The following is a 21,083-nucleotide window of genomic DNA, read 5'->3' on the forward strand; positions in this document are numbered from 1 at the left end:
AGAATCTCCCTGTATATGTTTTTGACTGATGAGTAGGCTAGATTCCTTGACACATACTAGGTTTTGCAGGTAAAAGCCTTAAAGTTTGGGGTCCTTTTTGCATCCCCAATTGATAAATGCAGCTCATATGGGGGCCCACTTGTACTCCTCTTTATCCCCAGATCTGAATAACCTCACCTCTTTTCCTGATTTGGCATTAAACCAGGAAAGCACTGCCCAAGTATGTGTTTTCATGTTCATTGATCAAGTTGGCATTTGGCTGAGGGGGATAAGCACACAACGCTCACAATAATGCACTGTGGTTCAAGGGGTGAATAAGTCAGATATTACTTAATCTAAGAAGGACTAAATGAAATCCAATGACAAAATAGGCGGATAGATTTTACTCCACTTGGTCAAACCCCAGCGAAAGCCATTTTAAAACCAACCTGACAATGAATCCCTCAATACAACAATAAGCTGATCATTTCTATGATTTTACAATTGCCATTGCTCAACGGGAGCTTGGACAAGCTTGATGTAGTCACCCCTTGACATGGTACTAAGATAGTTTATATTGGTCTTAATTTCTTCTTCTAAAAGTTCTTATCTTAACTTACTGTATAGGTTTGTGGAGGATTCTTGTTTAAGGCAAAGAACGTGGTTAAATTTTTAAAGCAAATAGTGTTCATGAATTTTGTTGCGATCAAGAGAATGCATGAATGGGACCTCGGCACTGAGACATAGCAATCCAGGTGAATTTGTAAATCTCAAATGACAGGATATTTTGCACATCAATGTTACTGAACTTAGCCATACAGGAGTCTTCAGATGTTGTTCTTTACTCACTGTTGCTGCCAACTGCATAAAGTCAGGTCATTTGGCTTATTGTCACACATTGAGCAAGTCAATTACTTGCTCAATAAAGGCCTAATGAAAATGTGTTAAGCCTCTAAGCTTTAAGAGGTACTTGTGAATCAATGTCTGAACACAGGAAAATCAATATTAACTCAGGTCAGTTTTTTGAACCCAGTTGGTAACAATTATTCACTGTAGTTTACTGTAAATAGTCTCATTTTCTTTTAAAAGGGTTTGTGGAATCACTGGATTGCAAACATAGTCCTACTGATTTGAGGCCCAAGATATTTTTAATGTGGATAGGCAAGAGTTTTTATTTCTACAGCCGGAAGTCATAGTATTCTATACCTTCGACACAAAAAGTAATTGTTATATTCATAGTTCCCTGTAAAGGTTATGCAACAATGTAAGAAGATATACAGTTTTCATTAAAATACACACTTCTCTCAAGTTTGTCCAAATGGATGTTCAAGTTGAAACTAAATTTGTGTAAATAAACACCATGTGGTGAGTAGCAAGAACTGACAGTGATCTCTTCTCTTTTCTATATATTTTACATTAATATTCAGTATACTGCTAATTGCTTGCTGTAATGCATTTTTCCAAGCAGATATTTTAGATTATCTATATTTACAATTTTCTCACAAGGTTTTTATTTTCAATGGTTGGCATATAATGCATGTGGAAGCAGAGTGGCATATTCTCATATTATAATACTGGATTTATTTTGGATACAACTTTTAAAATAATGTCTATTCTCTAACTGTTTCCCCATTACGCGAGTGTGTGTCCAGCACTGTGGAGCAGTTCATATTAGGGAAGCACGCTGTTATGTCATCTATGCACTGCAATTACTGTATAAATGATCCAATTTTCTGTACGCAGGTGTCTATGTGACACAGGAAAAGTGATTGGCATAACAAACACTCTGGAACGTAACAAGTGAGCAAAATCAAGAGATAATCACAAAACATTTCCACATAAATGTGCCTTCCACAACAGTCGAAATCAACACTTAAAGACTTATTTCTAACATAAAACAAACTTCATAATGTTATCAAGAATATACATTAACTGATAAAAGAACCATGTGATGGAGTATCTAATGTAATTCTTTATTTCAATAAGCCCCTCACGTTTGACTGTCAGTAAGGTTATTTAACATAATTCTGTGAACAGACAATCAAATCAAAACAAGGCGACTTGGGTTTTGCTCATTTTTTTGCCACCCTCCACTTTCCTTTAGCTTTCTCCTTTTCTTCTGTGGACCGTACTATCTCTCCGTTCTCCAGCATGGGCTTTGTCAGGGTGGGGCGAGCTTCTGAGGCATCCTTTGACAGTGGGAAGGTTATTTGTATATGTGTGCGTGCCATGTGATCACCAGAGCGAATCAAATCGTGCTCGGTGGCTGTGCTCTTTCTTTCCTGGCCCCTGCAGCTAAAGCAATCATCACAACATCTGCCACTCGAAGGTAAACATTACGTTGACCACCTCCAGGCTTCGGGCAATTTCTTCCAGGATACAGTGCTGCTGCCACAGCTGGTTCAACTTCCTGTAACGCTCTAGGCAAAGGTGCAATGGATTGCCCCTTCTGGGAATAAAAGACAAAGGAGTTTTTTTCACGAGATAGATAGAGAGAATAACGAAAACAACGTTTTCCATGCAACATCAAAATCAATGATTGATATGTAAGGGTAACTTGAGGAAGAGTGTTTTTTGGACTGAAATCAAGCTGAAATTAAATTCAATCGGCCATCAATAGAGGATTGTATCAATCAGTCCATTACATCACTGAGAACCATGTACATGATATAGAGTATAATAAATGATGATGCAATTCTCGATTTTGAAAACAGCTCTACCTTATAAAAACTGGCCTCATTTTCTTAAATGAGAACTCAGATATTCAACAAATTCGATAGGTACCAACGCACACGTCTGACTCCAGGTTTCAGACTTGCTATTTATAAGCTCTAACATAAATATGATACATTAGTGGTATGACACACCAGCCCTTGCAGATCAATTTTATTGTAATGAACTGAACTGAAGCAAAAGAGCTTGATCATTCCCTGACTGCCAGTGGTGGAAGCATGGAATTTGCAGTGAACATTACATTTTAGTGCTGGGAGGAGATACCAGTAAATTATATCTACAGTGTGCATGTTGACCAGTTGCTGTGTACATATCCATATGACCAACAGGTTGGAATGAGTGAAGCTGGTTTTGTAATTGCAATATAAAAGGATGACCACAGAACTAGAGACAATCTCAGATCACTATAGGTAAATTAAATATGTTTTTGTGGGTAATGTTTTCAAGAAGCCTCGTAACATGCAACTACTGTGTTTATGCTGCCAATTTTAAGAAATCAGAAATCTCATCTCAAAACCCACGAACTGTAATGTGTAAAAGCTGAAATCTAAGTCCAGAGAATAAGCAAAAGCTAATGATAAATCTGATAAAGACACAGTAGTCCTGCTTGCGGTGAATCTGAAATCCAGTTAAGATAATAAACGAGTTTTTGGTTCCTGTTATAAGCCATTTCTGTCCCAAACACACTAGAAACACAAGACAGATTCTTACCCAAGGTGAGGATCTGTTTCCCCATAATCATCCAAGTAAGGAGCAGGATACGTGCTTCCTCGAGGTTTACTGGCCATCAATATGATTTCACACTCTCGTATCCTACCAACATGAAATCAAATATCAACTGTTTTTGAAACAATTTTAAAAAAGTTAAAAAAAAATGCCTGTAGTGTAGCAAATGGTGTAGCAAACCTGAGAAACATGCCGACTCCTGCACCACAGCTAGCAGCATGGGCGGTACAAGCACCTACATCTTCTCCATCCAGCTGGGTGAGACAGCAGGAACTCTGGGAGCAAAGCATGGTCCCGCAAAACAGACAGAGTGTTGGGTGCTTTCTCTCATCATCTGAAGACTTGGGACACCTGAGGGTGTGGAGAGGAAACGAGAAGAATGAATATCAAAGGCTAAACTTCCTCGGAATCATGGGAATCAGATTTTGAGCTTACCGAAAATGGCTGGCTTGATTGAGGAGAACACTGTAATCTTCTGGAAGATCAATCAAACGATTTCTTCTCCTGGGGTACCTGTGGAAATAGTTTACTCAACTATTACCAGCAGAGTGATTACAAAGGTCAAATGAAATATTAGAAAAAGCAAAAGCACTACCTTACTGTCTGGTTTTTGTTCTTCAGGCCTTTGGTTATAGCTGGGTTCCCACACCACCTTAGAAATAAAAAAAAATTGAAAAAAATAAAAAGTTTGTTATCTTATGAGCCAGCTTACCTTTGCAATGCGTACTGGCGGAAAACCCACCTCTGTAGCAGAGGAGTAACGGTGTCTCTGTACTCTTGGAAGAGCTGGAACACATTAGAGGGTAGTGCCAAGTAACTGCATAGTGCCTCAAACTGTTCTTGGAAAGTAACTGAAAAAAAAAAAAAATTCAGAGATGTTAATCTCAATTCAAAATCATACATGATCACAGAATAACAACATTTCACCCACCAGACACAGAGAAAAGCTCCTCTGGAGGATGAACTCCTGTGAGACAATTGAAAAAAATGGCAGCACAACACAGGAATGGATTGATTCCTCTCTTCACTCGTTCTGCCAAAGCACTACCAGACACATCTGGAACCAGCCTGGTGAGGAGAATCACAAGCAACTCTGTTAAACAAGCTGCAAGCAGTTCGCATCATTGTAGACACACAAACACAGGAAACAAGGAGAGACCATATGATTCCATTAAAAACATCCTAGGTTGACTTCTGTCTGGTTTCATTAGAAAGAGGAAAATGAAAAATGACTGGTTCTTTCTGCTAACTATTTCACTGTATGCACAAGGAGGCAGCAAAACACAGCTCATTTAGTTTCATGACTGGGAGCGAGATTTTTAATTAAATCATACATTTAACCCCTAACCTTTAGAGCTATGGCTCTCCCACCATTTTTTCTTACGAATCACGAAACAACTGAGTCAGACTTGTGCATCACGTCACCAATTACATGTGCAAAATTTGACAAGCGTTTAACGCTGTAAAATTGTGATTTAAAGTAAGAGAGGAATCACCAGCAATAAAAGAAAACATATTTTTTGCAACATGACGCTACTTTCCAGGAAATCCACAAAGCAAACATACACAAGTTTAATACAATATACAGTCTCAATTCATCCATTTAAACCAGACCTGGGCATTTCATGGCCCAGGGGCCAATTGCGCGTCCGTCATGAACATGGATGAAAAAACATTTATTCTGTTCATGCTATACATGCATGTTGCTTTTCTGTTATCGTTGGTTTGACCCTCCAACAACGTTCATGTTGATCATATGGCCCTGTGTAAAACTTAACTGTCCATCCCTGATTTAGACAATAATGGATTGTTGATTTAACTTCCTTTTGGAGACACCTCAACTCACCTCTCATCTGCATATCATTATAAGCATTTTAATTCATTCTACGTATGATGAAACAACATCTCTTAACTAGCATCTTTCACCTCACTTCAGCACATAGTGCATCTTTTGGCAGGCTTTTTAAACCATATACTGTACATATTACAAGAAAATTTTGGTGGTAATAACGGGGTGAGTCAGGTTTACCTCCCGGTGTGCTGAGAGACTGTAGCATACAATTCTGCTGCTCCCCTTGCCTCCTCTGACTCTTCTGTACCTGTTACAGCAGGGAAGTCTACACAGAAATGAATCTTTCATTATTCTTAACAAAATCAACATTATTAATTTTCATTATTATCAAAATTATCATCATAGTCAATTGTTGCTACCTCTAACAAAGTTAAGAGCTTTGTGGCTGGTCACTATCATTAGTTGTAAAAGACAATGTTGGATTGTTGCGATATACAGAATGTTGTGTCTACCTGTGGAGAGGAGGAGAACCTGCAGTATGTGAGCCATGGTGACCAAATGCAATAAATATAGGTGGTTGTAGGCAGAGCTGACAGCTGACGGTTCCAAGTCTACGGCCTCCTCCTGATACAGTGAGGGTATTGACAATACTAAACCCACCTGGGGGGAGAGAAAGAATAAAAATGAAAAAAAAAAAAAATTAATTAAAAAAAAAAAATCAAACATTGGAGTTTTTTCCCCTATTTAGCAACAAGAAAATGTTGCATTAGCAGTTTCACAATAAGAATGCTGCCTGAGTTACTATTAATCAAATTCCTTGGGAAGAAAACTATACATCTATATCTAAAGTTGAATAAAGAATTAGATAAGTGAGATGAAGACAAGAAAGATGTTAGTGTGAATCCTGAAACATTGTTGCCATTGAGGAGGACCTACCAGAAGATGGAAGAAGTCAACCTCCAGAAGGGAAGGGATATTTTTTCTACTCATGACTGGGAGCAAGACTAGGATGAGAGATCACAGCTTTAATTACATGGCAAAGTGGAGGCAAGATATACTTAAACAGCCTTACAGCTGTTTTTAAAAAAGTTAAAAAGCTATATACCTCCCAACATGTCAGTGAAATGCCTTTGGATGACAGCCTGGGACCGTTTCAGTCTCTGTGCTGCTGAGAACTGAACAATGGCCTTCAGACCTGCAATCTAAAATGGGTAGTTTTGATCAGATGATTAATAATTCAATTTGTTTGTGGTATAATACGCAAAAGCTATGTGTGGCATGTGGTGCCAAACCTGTCTGTTTTGTAAGGATCCAAAGAGAGGCTTAACCTCTTCCTGCAATACATTTTCTGTGACAAAAATGGGGGCATTATGAACTGGAAATAAAGGGACAGCGAAAAATATGGGATGAGGTTAATGACAGAATCTTACCAATAGCTTGGATTGTGAAGGCACACGTGTTCCAAGCCATGAGGGGAACACGTGGACACAGCTCATTTGGTGCAGTTTGAAGTCCAACCCTGTGGACCGTGGTAGCACATACAACTAGCATCTGTGTGATGCTGTCTGAGAACTTTCTCCTAAACAAAACCACCCAAAAATTACTTTTCCGATTACTATGCTTTAGAAAAAGTTAATCTGAGTTCAGAGAGTGTTATGACTCACGGCTCTTGCACACCATAACTCAGAATGGATCTGAAGTCAGGTTGGCCCTCTCCGCACAACCCAATTTCTCCATCACAAATGGGCGATGCACTGGACTCTGTGTATCATAAACAGGAACACTGTCAAAGACCCTCTGGATTATGAATGCCTACCAAAAATACCTGGAAAACTGTCAATCAGATGTTACTAAATGTTCAGTCTATCTTCTTACCACTATCATGTGCTATTGACTTGAGTCCTTTAATCCTTGCAGACAGAATCTGAATCCAACGAGGCAGGGTCAAGTGCTGACCAATTATTTCTGCATTTTCACTTCACGAGGAGGAAAAAAAAAGATGTAATAAACCTATTTACATCTGCACTCTTGACAGACAGATTTATATGAAGATGAATTTGACTTACTAGTTAAACATTAGTGGTTCCAAGGTGATGAGGGGGACAACAGTATTACACAGAGACTTGCACAGAGGACACAAGTATTCCCCATTCTCCAAATCAATGATCAACTCAGCATGCAGCCGGTTCCTGGTAGTACTCTGGATTGCCTCAAAATATCTTAGGGGGAGAGGAATGGTACTTGAATGATAGTGCCTTGCAGAGATCATGACCAAGAGAGCACTGTGTACACATATGTACACATATATTATGTTCATTTTAAAACACATGTATTATTTTAATGTCTTACTTCTGCCAACATGTAGCATGCATGACATGGCCACAACTGCCTAAGTGGGTCCCGACAGCCAGTTCAGGGGGCATGAAGAGGGGGTATGTTGCATCCAGATCTGATAAAGGATGTATACAATTGAAACTGTTCTTGTGTCCAAATTATATCAAATAATTCAGAGAATTGAGACAAACCATCTGCTCTGCTGGTTGGGATCTTTCCTCTGCACTGAGTCAGCACGGTGGATCTCTGGACACAAGCAGTCAATACCATAGCTGGAGCCTGGGCCGCTACTTCCTGCTCCTCCTGACAGAGAATGCAGGTCAGCACCTCCCTCTCAGCTAGGGTCGACCCCCGTTGGGGCCCAATGGCAACACACAGCTCCTTGTGTTCCATTGCACAGCTAGAAGGATGAATATTACCCAGACGAACAATTGAATCAATTCTTCCATAGTTTTAGGGCGAGAATAATATCCATGTATTTCAAGCGTATTTCACCTGTCAGCTGATGCAGCTGTCTCTCCCTGTAGGCCGCTGTCTGGCATGTTGTCATATAACATCTTGTTCGATTCAATGAAGATTTTCTGCATAGCTGACATCTGAGCCATGATTTTCTGGCGGTGAAGTTTGGCTGCCTCCGCCTTCCTTTTCCTCTCAGCTTTTTCCTTGTCTTGAGCACTCTGCATCGTACACGCGCACATACACGCACACATGCCCTTGTGTTAATATGAAAACAGGTGGGGGCATGCATATCAATATTGAACTTCGAATGTCCAAATACACACACGTGACTTTATCATGAAAAATGAAAACACCGATAAATAATTTTTAAAATGAAAATAGACAACAAAATGGCATAGGCATGTTCTGTTTGATCAGCCGTTGTTCTGCTCATTCTGTCCACAAGGTGGCACTAAGTTGCACACACAAACTGCGATGGACAGTAACTTATAAACCAAAACACTGCAAAAAGGGGTTGAGACATGACAAGTGTTGAGAATTTTTTTTCCCCACTACCTCTTCAGGCTTGCTTGTCTCCACGCTCATGGAAGCTGTCGGACTGGACTTCTCTCGGAGGCACTTAACAATCTCAAACATCTAGTACAAACAAAAACATAACAGAATCAAAATGAGAATCAGAATAAACTTTATTTATCCCCGAGGGGGAAATTGGGGATAATAAGGGTAACTGCAAGAGAAATCAACCGGTTAATGTCACAGGATATGACTGTGAATGAAGAATGGAAATGGCTAATACCTTACCTGTAGAACCCATCTGACCATGTCTTTTTGGGCCTCAAGAGATGGAACAACTTTTATCTTTGACAACAACAGGAACAAAGACTTGCCATGCTCTGAACCAATTCCTGGAGTGCAAATAGGCATGAAAAAAATGACTGCATTTGGTTTATGTATGTGACGACCTAAAAGAAAGTCTTCATGTGGCAGAAACTTATTAACTTACTGCGGGCCTTCAGACTAAAATCAAATGTCACTTCTTCCACACTGCTGTCTTCAAGCTGAGCTTTTTCTTCAAGCAATGCTTGTCCAATAAGGTGCAGGGCCTATGTAATAAAGAGTTGTACTTTGTCAGGACAAGAAAATTGATTGACAAATAGCAAATTTGATGGAAATTGATGGAAAACAATTAATGGGACAAGTAAGTACCCTCTGAATCATTATTTCTGTCCAGTGAGTTGAGTGGTCCTCTGCAGCTACCTGCAGGACACGTCTCAGGACATGAACAGAAATATCACAGCAGAGCAGACGTACGATGCTGGAGAAAGCGGGGCAGAAGGCAGGGGGCACCGGAGGAAACAGAGCTGAGAATTAAGAGAAAGCAAAACATTGTAAGTAAATAAAATAACTTATGGGGATCACAATTGGGTTTAGAAAAGGCATGTATAGAAGCCACCTTTATCGTTGCCCTCCTGAATTCGCCTTTTTTTTTGTGACTCTTCTGCCTGAAACAAGCCAAATATGAGAATTACATGAACAATGTCTGAAACAAAGCCAAGATCAAAAACTGGTATGGGTGCAATAAGTTACCTTGCTATGCTGGGATCTTGAATAGTGGTAGAAGAAAGGGTTGAATTCTTCCAAATGTTCTTTCTTAACTTCATATAGTCCATGTCCTGATAATCCTGGTTTCCTTAAGTAGTTTAAATAAATAAAAATCATAATCAAATTGTTATTCATTATTAAAATAATAAAATAAATATTAAAAAATAAATAAATAAATAGATAATAATCTGTGAATCGTATATCAAAATAAATTTGAAATAAAACTCGAACATTATCGGTTTTACATACTTGAATGTGGCAACTTTACTGATTACAGACTCAAGACCTGTTTCATGGCTCTCCTGTAAGGAATGCATTTGTGTCACATTATGACTTTCATTTTGAAAACTGGCCCATTGAATACGTTTTTTTTTTTAAAGAAATGTATCTTACATTCTCTGGCAGGCCTTTTACCAGACTACTGTGAGCCATTGGCTCAATGCACAACAGATGGATGACCTCCCTCATTGTCACATCCTCTTTGGTCACCTGACTGATTCCAGGGACATAGCGCTCACCTGGGCAAAAACAAAAAAAATAAAATACAAGTCAAACTCTACAATAATGACGCGTATAAACTACCTAATATCTATAATTGGACTGATGGAAAAAGACAGTACCAACAATAACGATGAGGAGGTACAGCATTTCCTCTATCAAACGATTCAGCTGCTTCAGTTCATCCTGTAAATTGAGTTACATTTCATCAATAAAGTCCTGAGTTTAGTTGCAGGTTTTATTTATTCCAGAGTTGTTTCTTACTTGGTCTTTACTTGGACAACTTCCATTAAAATAATCAAAGAGTTCAAATCTCAGCAAGGTTAGCATGACAAAGTGGTTGGCGTCCATTTTTGAGGCAGCTATCTGCAAAACAATTTGAAGGTGGGGATCTGTGCGGTTGTCACATTATTTGTTTCAAGAAAGACAATAGTGATTTACACTGACCTGAAGCATCAGAATGTCTTTATCGTACATCTCGTCTCTGCATTTAACATCTTGATAGTAATAGACCTGGTCATGTGAAAAACATGGTTCAACTTGAATGACTTCATCGAGCAAATGGAATAAAAAATAAACCTTTAAAAAGGGAGGCGGGAGTATACCTGGCTGACTAATGACAAGCCATTTCGCCGCCACATTTCAGCTGAGACTTGTGCAGCTAACACAACACAGCGCAGAGGATACTCTGCAAGCTGGGTAAAGTCATAGCTGTCCTGCAACAAATATAAAGTACATAATATCCTAAGGACAACAGTTGCATTAAGAACTTGAAATTAAAGAATGAAAATGACAAGACATACATTAACATTCATTTTAACATTATTTTATAACAAGTATAAAATGAACACCACCCAATGTACCTTATCTTGCAGATGTTCAATTGTTCCAGTTCTGCAAAGAAGTACATACAAGCCTAGGGGGTAAAATTAAACAGAACAGTATGGTCAGATCTGACAGACAACTATACATGTGAATCACTGATATATCAATAGTTTCTTTTCCTACCAGCCAACAGCCTGGAGATGGGTAGATGTATGCTGACAGGCTCCTGAGAAACTTTGTAAGGATGTACATGGACAATCTGCTTGCACATGCAGAAGTCAGTGGCCTCCCTGCGGAAGGGCTGATTATTACACTGCTTCAAGACACTGTGGCACTCTTTAAATGCAAGCAGCAGGACCTCATCCTGTTGGAGCACACAGAAATAAGTTATTTTCCTTGCAGGTGAATGGACAGTGGGAGCTAACAGGTATCTTCCTGTTTTGTTTTAAGACTATGGAGTGATAGATATATAAAACTAACATCAGAGGAGCACCAGTCCTGAAACATGGCGAGAATATGCCGGAGCTGAATCTGAAGAGAAAATCCGGCCTCCCATTCTGGCTCAACTGCAATGTGTTGACCGAACTGCCGTTTGACCTCTTCCATGCCCTGACAAAGACAGTGAATATATGAATTTGCATGTGCGGTCATCATCTGTGGGACATTGGCGAGCTGAAGTTGAAGAATAAGAGTTGGGACAATTACCTGCATACACTGGAGAAGCCCAAGAAAGACTCTAAAGCCCTCTAAGAACTGAGTCCGCAAATTTGCAGTCCACACTGAGGGCTTGCTAATCAAAATATACCTGAGAAAAAAGTTATGTCTTAGATAAGGAAGAGTCCAAATCAAAGGACTTGCTACGACTGAGGCATATTTAATCACCTGAGGTCGTGGAAAATGACTTGGATGCGTGAGAACTTGTCAGAGTTGTAGCCCAGAAAAAAGAAGCGATCATCATCATCCAGGTGTTCATGCAGCAATGCCATGACTGTATTAACTATCACTTTAATAACATTTCCTTCTTCAATTAGCTGCCTGGCCTAATGGAGAGAAGAGAAATTAGACCCCAAACAATGTATCCAAAAAATTGCTGCAACAATGTTATTGCACAAACACCTAGCCTAAAAGATACACTACCCTTTTCCTACTCAGAAATGATTCAAATCAGGAAAAAGTTATCTCACTGTATGGAGACGTTAAGAATTGCAACGCCATTTACCTGCATGTCCTCTTAACCAAAACTAAAAAAAACAATTGAGAAAGATGACAGCCCAACATCCAAAGGATAGAGAGGTTGAAGATAAATAAAAATGTTATTGTCTTATAACTCCACTCATGGAACAAAAAAAAAGGAAAAGTTATCTTTTAGGTAACAAAAAACACTCACCAGTGTGGGTACTGTGAAGATCTGAACAGATAGCGCAGTGATAGATATGCTCCTTTCATGGTCATCGTGAATGAATTCTTGTTGTAGCTGCTTGTATAGCTGAAATGTTAAAGAGGAATCATTAATTAATCTAGTACAAAAATCAATTAGAAAAAAAGGCCACAGGGTTGAAAGTAACAATATTTCACCTTTGTAAATTCAATTGCAAAAAGCCTCTTGAATTCTGTTTCCATTAGCATACTACAGAAAATCAGCTCATGTATTATCTTGCGGGCTCCTAGAAGAAATAAGGATAAAAACTCAAATTAAGTACATGAGAGCATCGACAGCCAGTGAAGATAATGGAAATCTGGCCAGATCAACTTGCCTTTGTGCATCCGGGCGTCAAACAGCATGAGTCTGCTGATGAGACAAAAATGTTGTCCATATGTGCTGGGCTCTAGTGCCACACGGCAGAAGGCAAGTCTGAAGCCCACTGCACAAGACACACAAATATTCACTGTCACATGAAACACAACTGCTCACTTCTGCCATAAAAAACAGGCAGTGGTGATGTTGATTATGATTATAGTGATGATGGAAGAACCTGAGTAGCTAATGATCTTTTGGAACCAGCAGCCAAGACGCAGGGCAAATGTTTGGTGGGCCATTACTGTAGCATGAAGGATCTCCACACGTAGTGGCTGCAGCGAAATTTGCTCAGAGTTGGTCTGAAACATAACAGTGATAAGTGTGTGCACACAAAATGAAGAGATGGAAAATTGCTCTGTACAGATTGAAAACAAATACAAAATCCGATATCCTTTATTAAGATGAGTGGGCAATATTTACCTTGATAAGATCTTTTGCTTGCTGACATGAATATAGGGTTCCTCTCCTTACTGCCCGGCGACCCTGTGCAACAGTTAGCAAATTGTAATACAAGACAATCTACTATTGTTAAAAGGGTTATAAAATGCTGCGGTTCTAATGTGTCCAACAGAGGAATAGCACATGTTAGATGTGTTAGAGATAAAGTCAGAGAGGCAAGAGGTTGGAACTGACAGCCAGGAGGCCAAGAGGAAGACCAAAGTAAAGACTTATGGTTGAAATGAAAGGGGATAGAAAGTTAGTTGTTGTGAGAAGAGGACACAGAGAATTAAGTAAGATGGAAGAAGATGATTCCCTGTGGTGGCCCCTGAAGGGAATAGCCAAAACATAAAGAAGGTTATGAAAACACATTCTAGTGAGTTTCACTGAAACCTGACGTGTTAAAATGTAAGGAAATGAGCACCATCAATACCTCTTTGTCTATAAGCGCTGTGTGCGTCTGTGCTTCAACCTGATCACAGTGAACAGAACGCTGCAGTGTGTAGATCACATGTTCATAAGAGTGATGCTCATCATTGTACAGTACACAGTAGTATGCATTGGTTTTTGTCCTGTAGAGGTAAGAAAAATACACTGATTTTTTTTTTTTTTTTTTTGTTGAAATGCATACAAGTTAGCAAATTCATGTGTGATCAGAGGCCATACTGTGGCTGGAGTTCAGCTGAAAGCTCAAAATTCTCCTCCCACACCAGAAAATCTGTGACGTAGAGCAGCAAAATCCGGAATAGCTTCTCAGCGCGCTCATATAATTCTGGCTCCAACACACATTCATCCTGCAAAGATGGGAGATATTATGTAAGATATATTTTTTTTAAGACAAATTTGAAACACTATCTACTAAGAAAATATGTTCTTACAACACAATTTTTTCACTTGTCTCAACAGTGTCCCAAATAAATGGAGATTGTTTGTTGGCTTAAAGAGCATCGCTTTGGCCCTTAACATAAACTTTCCAATACAATGACAGTAAAAATGAAATAGATCGTCAACAAAAATATGCAGTTTCACAGATATGTAAACAGTCTCGAAATTAGTGACCTCTACTGATCCCCATTTCCTGTCACTAGACACCACTAAAGGAAATATTTTAAATGCCTTTCTTGGTAAGAAAGGACGATAATGATAAGTGTAGTAATATTTATATGAATTCCCCTGAGAGTAAACATGCTGCAAAGCAGCATACATTTTTCATAGTACTGTTCAACGTTTATTACAAAAACCAAACACAGGAAATCTATATTCTCTGCACCCTGTGCTCATATTACTGCATGAGAGCAAGTACCAGTACTGTAATTTTACAAAACCTAAATAAAGAGAGTGCTGCAATTGGCTAATACATGATTTGTTCAATGTGGATACGCTATGAGGGTTGTATGATTTGCCATTTCTTGTTTATTACAGGTTGAAATCTACTGTTGAAAACACAAAGCTATCTGCCAGATAAGGGCCAGCAATGTCTCTGTTAATAGAAGCACCTGCTGTTTATGGAAACTGGTAGGCTTTCCAGCTGCATGTCTGCAAGGCCTCAACATTGTGATCAGCAAGCATAGGCCTAACAAACAACTGCTTCACAGTTATCGCAACTCTGAAATGTACAGGATGAGAATTTTAGAAGTAAAAGTTGCCCAAGAGTCAATCTGTATACCACCATAGAGTAAATACATTTAGGTACAAAATAGGGTTACATTGTTCTAATGTCTGGAGTCAGGAGTATTCAGTCCTTATTGGGAAACTAAGCATTCTGGGGTTCACAAACAGAATGGGACAAGTTTACCCCTCCCACGTTCCTCTTTCTACTTGATTATGTAACTTACTGTTACCATGGCAGTGGCTGCCCCTGGGTCATGTTTAGAGCAACATGGGCCAATCTTCCAGGCTTCTATGTCTCCGCAATCACAGAAACCTCCACCTGATGATGCATGCATCTAGGAAAAATGCATATACATTGTGACTGACTGAGGGTGGGAACAACTTGCATAACTTTAGTGCTTTTCAGTATAAACAAAGAATTGTCACAGAATAACAAAATGAAGTGGGGAAATTACATTTGCTATACCAGACTCATTTGGGCTACGAATGAACAAGGTGTAAGTACTCAAGTAAGCTACTTTTACATGAGTCACATGAGGTTATTTTTTTTTATTCCCATTTACCAAATAAAGGGCATTGATGATTTTCAGTGATTCATTGCCAAAGTAAAATCTGTCAACCAACACTTAGACGACATATTGTTAGCTGATTTTCATTGGAAAAAATAGGAAAACTAGGAAATACACAAACCTTGTAACGATGAGTTTTGTGCACACTGTCCTGGAAGCAGTCCATGCACAGAACACAAGTGGGATCGATTGCACAATCCCTGCAATTTGTCAAAAGGGATTTTTAGAGACATCAACTGCCACTGTATTTATGTACAGTTATGTGCTGCCTACGAATTAAGTAATAAGCAACTAAAAACAGTATGGAGTTTGAGTTTCTTCTGATAGCATTATTTCTTAACTTACAAGTTGTGAGTCCTTGCCATTATCTTTAAATACTTAGCATTTCTGTCATTAACCCCAGCTTAAATAAGGTGTGGATATTGTTTTGATAGTTCCTGATATTGACTTAACTTAATTAAGAGCACAGTTGCATGCATTTCTGAGTCCATCACTATCTGTAATTTGTTAAATGCTCTTATTTATTCCAGAAGGTCTGACTATCTTTTCAGACCTGCAAGAGTAGACAGTCTCTCCCTCTTTCAAAACACGTCCACAGAGCTGGGAAGATGCTGTGCCCTGTTTGAGCTTCTCCAGACCGTCTTGAGGATCCTCTCCAAAGAGAAAACACTCCAGAGGAAGGAGTATGCGGCTCTGCATGAGCTCATCTTCCTCTTGAGGGGTGAACTCCTTCTTCAGGCAAAAGATCTTTGGAACATGGACTTTCAGGTAGCAGAGCAGGTCTGCTCTGAGGTCTGCAGCCTCCTGCCATTCCTGAAAAGCAACCGCAGAAAATGACCGGTTTTGAAATGACCCTCATTACATTACATACATATTTCGTGCTACCACTCAAACTAATTGCCTTTTCCTCTATGTCCCAATATTTGACTGTGAGCTTCATGGTGTGACATTATGTACTTGAAAATTGTGTTTTATTATCTTTATGCAGATAATTTTGTCCAAACTTGATTCAAAGCCATACACGTATCAACAAATGTTATATGTTGTCTTTGTTGCCTTTTGTCTGGGTTGCCACTCAGGTTCTTTATAGAATATAATATATATTTTTTATGATTCAAGTCTAGATATATGCTGTGTTCAATATGGAGAGTTGAAACCTCGGTAAATATATCTCAGAAGATGGTTTTGTCACTGTAGATGACAGATTCTTAAATGAAGGGGTTGAAATGTGTCTCTGGAAAATGCTGGAGGTGTGAAACCAAAAGAGAATAAAGTTTGAAAAAAAGTTATGGTGTCTAAAAAACAGATTGTCAAGAATGGTCAATCTAGAGAGAAGGGAGAGCATTTGATTTTAAGCAGTTAATTGTGATACTAAAATGATACGGAGAATGCATGATACATTTGTAGTAGAAAAAGGTTAAAAAAGAAGAAATAAATATGTGTCAATGGTGATGACGGAACACCTTTGGAAACTTTATGATTTTAAATCAAGTAAACTCTATTGGAATGGATCATATTGACTAAAGGTTGCATGAGCTGAAAGTCCTGGACATGATGCAGCCTCCAGTTTTAAGGCTGTCCTTGGAAGATATGTAGACACCATGACTTTTGGCAGTAGGTTTGGGCAATCCAAGAAACACCGGGAGGGGATATTGGGCACGAGAACTGTATATTTCTGGTAATAAGATAATTCTGCAATGTTTATTGAAGACCCACACAGGATGCCATGGAACGGCATCGAGTGACAGCTCAGAATAGAGTGAATCAAATGATTGCATTGATCTTATTGAAAAGTTTTCAATTACAAACAATTGAAGTGATACTTATACCACATGGGGTAAAATTAGTATTTTAATATCAATCCCCCTGATAATGGTGTTAGAAAGCGGTTTTCAGGAAAAAGAATAGGGATACTTTTCTAAGCAGCAGAGAAAGGCATGTTTGTCCATTGAACAACTTGATTTAGAAACCCAACACAGGTAAATTAAAAAGGAATAATATTAGCTGTATTAAAATCAATTCCAAAATACAAAGGTAAAGGACTGGTAGAAGTGGAATATTGATTAAAGAGTTACATTAAACTGTAACTATATAAATAGACCAGTCATCTACAGAGACAAACAACCAATCACCCTCTCATTAACACATCTGGGCTATTTCTTCAATTTATTACAATTAGCCTACTGTATGTTTTTGAACTGTGGAAGGAAACTGGGGAGACCGAAGGAGACCCACGCAGACAGAAAGAACATGCAAATTCCACACAGAAAAGCCCCCCACTGCTCCACCTGACATAAGTAATAGTTACATTTAAAAAAAAGGAAAAACGTATTTAACTACTCACAAATACACTTTATTTTTACGACTCAGTATGCTTTCTTAGACGTCGGGTAAAGGGTAGAATAAAGTAAGAAAAAGGATGCACTGAGGAAAGTACTGTGACGTAAATGAGGCATAAAAAGTCTAGCTTCAGGAATGGGACAGGAGGAAGAGTTCTACTGATGCATTATTTGCTTTGAGAATGCTAATAGAGAAGTACAGAGAAGGCCAGAGGGGGCTGCATTGTGTTTTTGTAGACCTAGAAAACCCATATGAGGAACTCTTGGCATTGCATGAGGAAATCTGGAGCGGCAGAGAAGTATGTCAGACTGGTGCAGGACATGTATGCTAGCTGTGAGACAGTTGTTCGGTGTGCTGTAGGGGTAACAAAAAAGTTCAAGGTGGAGGTGGGACTTCATCAGGGATCAGCTCTGAGACCCTTTTTTTTGCAGTGGTGATGGACAGGCTGACAGATGAGGTTAGACAGGAATCGCCATGGACCATGATGTTTGAAGGTGACATTGTGATCTGTAGTGAGTGCAGACAACAGGTAGAGGAAAATCTAGAGGTGGAGGTATGCTCTGGAAAGGAGAGGAATGAAGGTTAGTTGCAGCAAGACAGAGAATATGTGTGTGAATAAGAGGAACCCAGGTGGAATGGTGAGGCTACAGGGAGTGGGGATCAAGACATTGGAGGACTTCAGGCACTTGGGGTCAACACTCCAGAGCAATAGAGAATGTGGAAAAGAAGTGAAGAGACGGGTTCAAGCAGGTTGGAATGGGTGGAGAAAAGTGTCAGGGATACTATGCAATAGAAGACTACCAGCCAGAATGAAAGGAAAGGTGTAAAAGGCAGGGGTGAGACCGGCAATACTGTATGGCCTAAAAACAGTTACAATGACAAAAAGACAAGAGGCAGAGCTACAGGTTGCAGAGATGTAGATGCTAAGGTTCTCTTTGGGAGTGACAAGGATGGATAGGATCAGAGGAGTAGCACATTTTAGATGTTTTGTAGAGAAGGTCAGGGAAGCCAGACTGAGGTGGTTCAGTCATGTACAGAGGAGGGATAGTGAATATATTGGTAGACGAATGATGGAATTGGAGCTGCCAGGCAGGAGGTCTCAAAGAAGACCAAAGAGAAGATTTATGGACGTAGTGAGAGAGGATATAAAGGTAGTTGATGTGAGAGAGGAGGATACAAAGAATAGGGTTAGATGGAGAAGGCTGATTCGCTGTGGTGACCCCTGAAGGGAAAGCCCGAAAGGAGGAGGAGGAGAAGAAGAACAAGATGAAGGGACAGGGGAGAGCAGACCAATTCAGTTATGTAAAAAAAGAAGGAAAAGGCTTCATTTATAGCCAGCACTCTTTTTAACTGTTAAACTGAACGGGGCAGAAAACGGAACAAATTAAACAATGCCTGAAAGCAAAGGCTCTGAGGAATAAAGCTTAAGTGAAAAAGCTCATTTCTGAATTGGAGAGTCAAGAATAACACTAGGGTGAAATATGAAGGACTTCTCCTGGAAAAGGTGAAGGGGGTCTCTAATGTCCTTTAATCTAATGAAGATACTGTCAGATTGAAAAAAAAAAATAAAGACGGGAATCCTACTTTTCAGGAGCGTAATGAACTGAACTTCACTCTCAATTAGGGTCTACAAAACTGTATAAATAGCGCTGCATTAACAGGGATGGGAAGATCATCATTTCCAGATGAGGTTGAAGGCAGGATGATGAGTGGGGAATGATAGGGGAGTTTACAAGACAAAAAAAGGTTGTAATCTAAATCTACAGAGACAATTGCAATAAAATTGACTTTTTTTATTTGTCTTGAGTATATTTTTTACTCTCGGCTAGCATGAGGGATCACTGTAACTATCAATGATGGAGGTTATTGATCAACAGGTATACCAGTTAAATACCTCCATGAAAGCACAGACTATAAGAGTGAGCTTAGGAACAGTTAGGAGTATGCATGCTGGTACATACACCCTGTTAAATGCCATTGAGTTTGCAATCAAACCAGTTGGGAGCCGATTACTGGTTACTGGATTGCTTAAGAATATATAAAGATCGTTATCCTGCCAAGAAAGTGCTGCAGTGATGGTTAAAAACAAAAAAAAGGCCTGAAAATTAGGTTTGGTTTTGTTTCGTTACAGGACTTAGATACAAAAAATTTTACAGAACTGGAAGACAGATAACTGGAGCAGTAGATCTTGTCTCATTTGGCAAAAGAATATCTGATTGTTTGAGTATATGAGCAAACAAGATGTTTGCTATATTGATAGTATTAGAATTGAGTGAAATGGGTGATCTGGAGCAACATAGTGCTCTAGTTACTACATGCTAGCAGTTTCAAGTATAGGACACATTCCCGGAGTCATTAGGATCTACTAGAGAAGGGACTTTATTACGTGCGAACGCGTAGCGTAATAAAGAACCTTCTACATAAGTCTGGTTCACTTTCTCATGTGAGAACCATACCTGGGCTTTGATTGAGTCGGGGCGCGGGGTTTAATGTCGTAAACTCGGGGTAATTCATGATTCAACTTTTGGAGAAGGGCAACCCCCACAACAAGAAGAACAAGGACGGGAATTAGCGGCAGTACCAGACGCAGTGACTCAAAAACTTGAGATGAACAGTGGCTGTTTGTGAGCATTAATAACGCCACAGTTAAGACGTTCGAACCGATTAGGTTGCTAGCATAGGCACTAGCTGTTACTGCTAGCTTTAGAAGTACAACAACCCTTCCCTGCACCGCCAAATTATATTTCACACGATACTGAACCTTCGTGATTTGGGGTTTAATCCCCGACTGTCCGGGTCCATTGTCAGTCGGGCCAGCTGTTGGTAAATCATACCTTGGCGATCTGCAGTCCGTCAAGCGATTTCTCCCTCGCCGCCATATCCCATTTGCCGTAAAGAAGAAAGTGTCGCTAAGGAATCGTTCTGAAACAACGCTAAAATACGTTATCAGACAATACATGCGATATTATTTTTCTTGACATTATCTTGACAAAACTCTTTGAAATTGTGTGCGTGCTTCTGTTAGTATTTGCAACCTCACACTCTTGGAAATTGTGTGCGTGCTTCTGTTAGTATTTGCCACCTCAAATACGTGGTGTGCAAACAAAACGCAACTGCACGGTCGACTTCGTGGTGGCGCAGTTTCCCCTTCATAATCTTAAACGCTGCTTTGTGAAACAGTGTATTTTGAAGTAAATGTGTGCCACGTACCATATTTAAGTAACAGCGACGCAAGTTGGAACGCTATGTATTTTACAGATTACATTGTCGATTAAGTAATACGTTTGAAAGTATCCCACGTGCATTAAAATCGAAATTGCCCAAGTTTCGAACGGGAGCGGCGTTGTGTGAGGACCAGACCACTGGAAGGCGCTGCTCG

General features: G+C 39.5%; 1 protein-coding gene across 1 annotated transcript; it reads right to left on the reverse strand.

Moving 5' to 3' along the window:
- Window positions 1-1,137: 1,137 nt before the first annotated feature.
- Window positions 1,138-20,802, reverse strand: ubr1 (ubiquitin protein ligase E3 component n-recognin 1). The gene is made up of 47 exons (XM_086150039.1): window positions 20,539-20,802; window positions 15,918-16,177; window positions 15,486-15,564; window positions 15,020-15,130; window positions 13,851-13,978; window positions 13,618-13,756; window positions 13,167-13,229; window positions 12,922-13,045; window positions 12,703-12,810; window positions 12,524-12,612; window positions 12,336-12,434; window positions 11,831-11,988; window positions 11,654-11,753; window positions 11,429-11,557; window positions 11,132-11,312; window positions 10,987-11,039; window positions 10,729-10,839; window positions 10,571-10,636; window positions 10,388-10,489; window positions 10,246-10,309; window positions 10,019-10,143; window positions 9,875-9,927; window positions 9,611-9,713; window positions 9,477-9,525; window positions 9,230-9,384; window positions 9,027-9,126; window positions 8,825-8,928; window positions 8,579-8,659; window positions 8,060-8,241; window positions 7,756-7,964; window positions 7,580-7,679; window positions 7,297-7,449; window positions 7,106-7,206; window positions 6,895-6,991; window positions 6,661-6,809; window positions 6,523-6,578; window positions 6,336-6,432; window positions 6,167-6,234; window positions 5,743-5,890; window positions 5,468-5,555; window positions 4,370-4,506; window positions 4,181-4,289; window positions 4,034-4,090; window positions 3,874-3,951; window positions 3,619-3,789; window positions 3,424-3,525; window positions 1,138-2,428 (listed from the first exon to the last, which is right to left on the reverse strand). The coding sequence occupies exons 1-47, from the start codon at window positions 20,581-20,583 to the stop codon at window positions 2,287-2,289; spliced, it is 5,223 nt and encodes a 1,740-aa protein (XP_086006165.1). The 5' UTR covers window positions 20,584-20,802; the 3' UTR covers window positions 1,138-2,286.
- Window positions 20,803-21,083: the final 281 nt, after the last annotated feature.

This window comes from Fistularia commersonii, chromosome 1 (genome assembly GCF_037954325.1).
Source record: "Fistularia commersonii isolate RoL2024-O1a breed Wild chromosome 1, RoL_Fcom_v1.0, whole genome shotgun sequence".
NCBI classification, from domain to species: domain Eukaryota; kingdom Metazoa; phylum Chordata; class Actinopteri; order Syngnathiformes; family Fistulariidae; genus Fistularia; species Fistularia commersonii.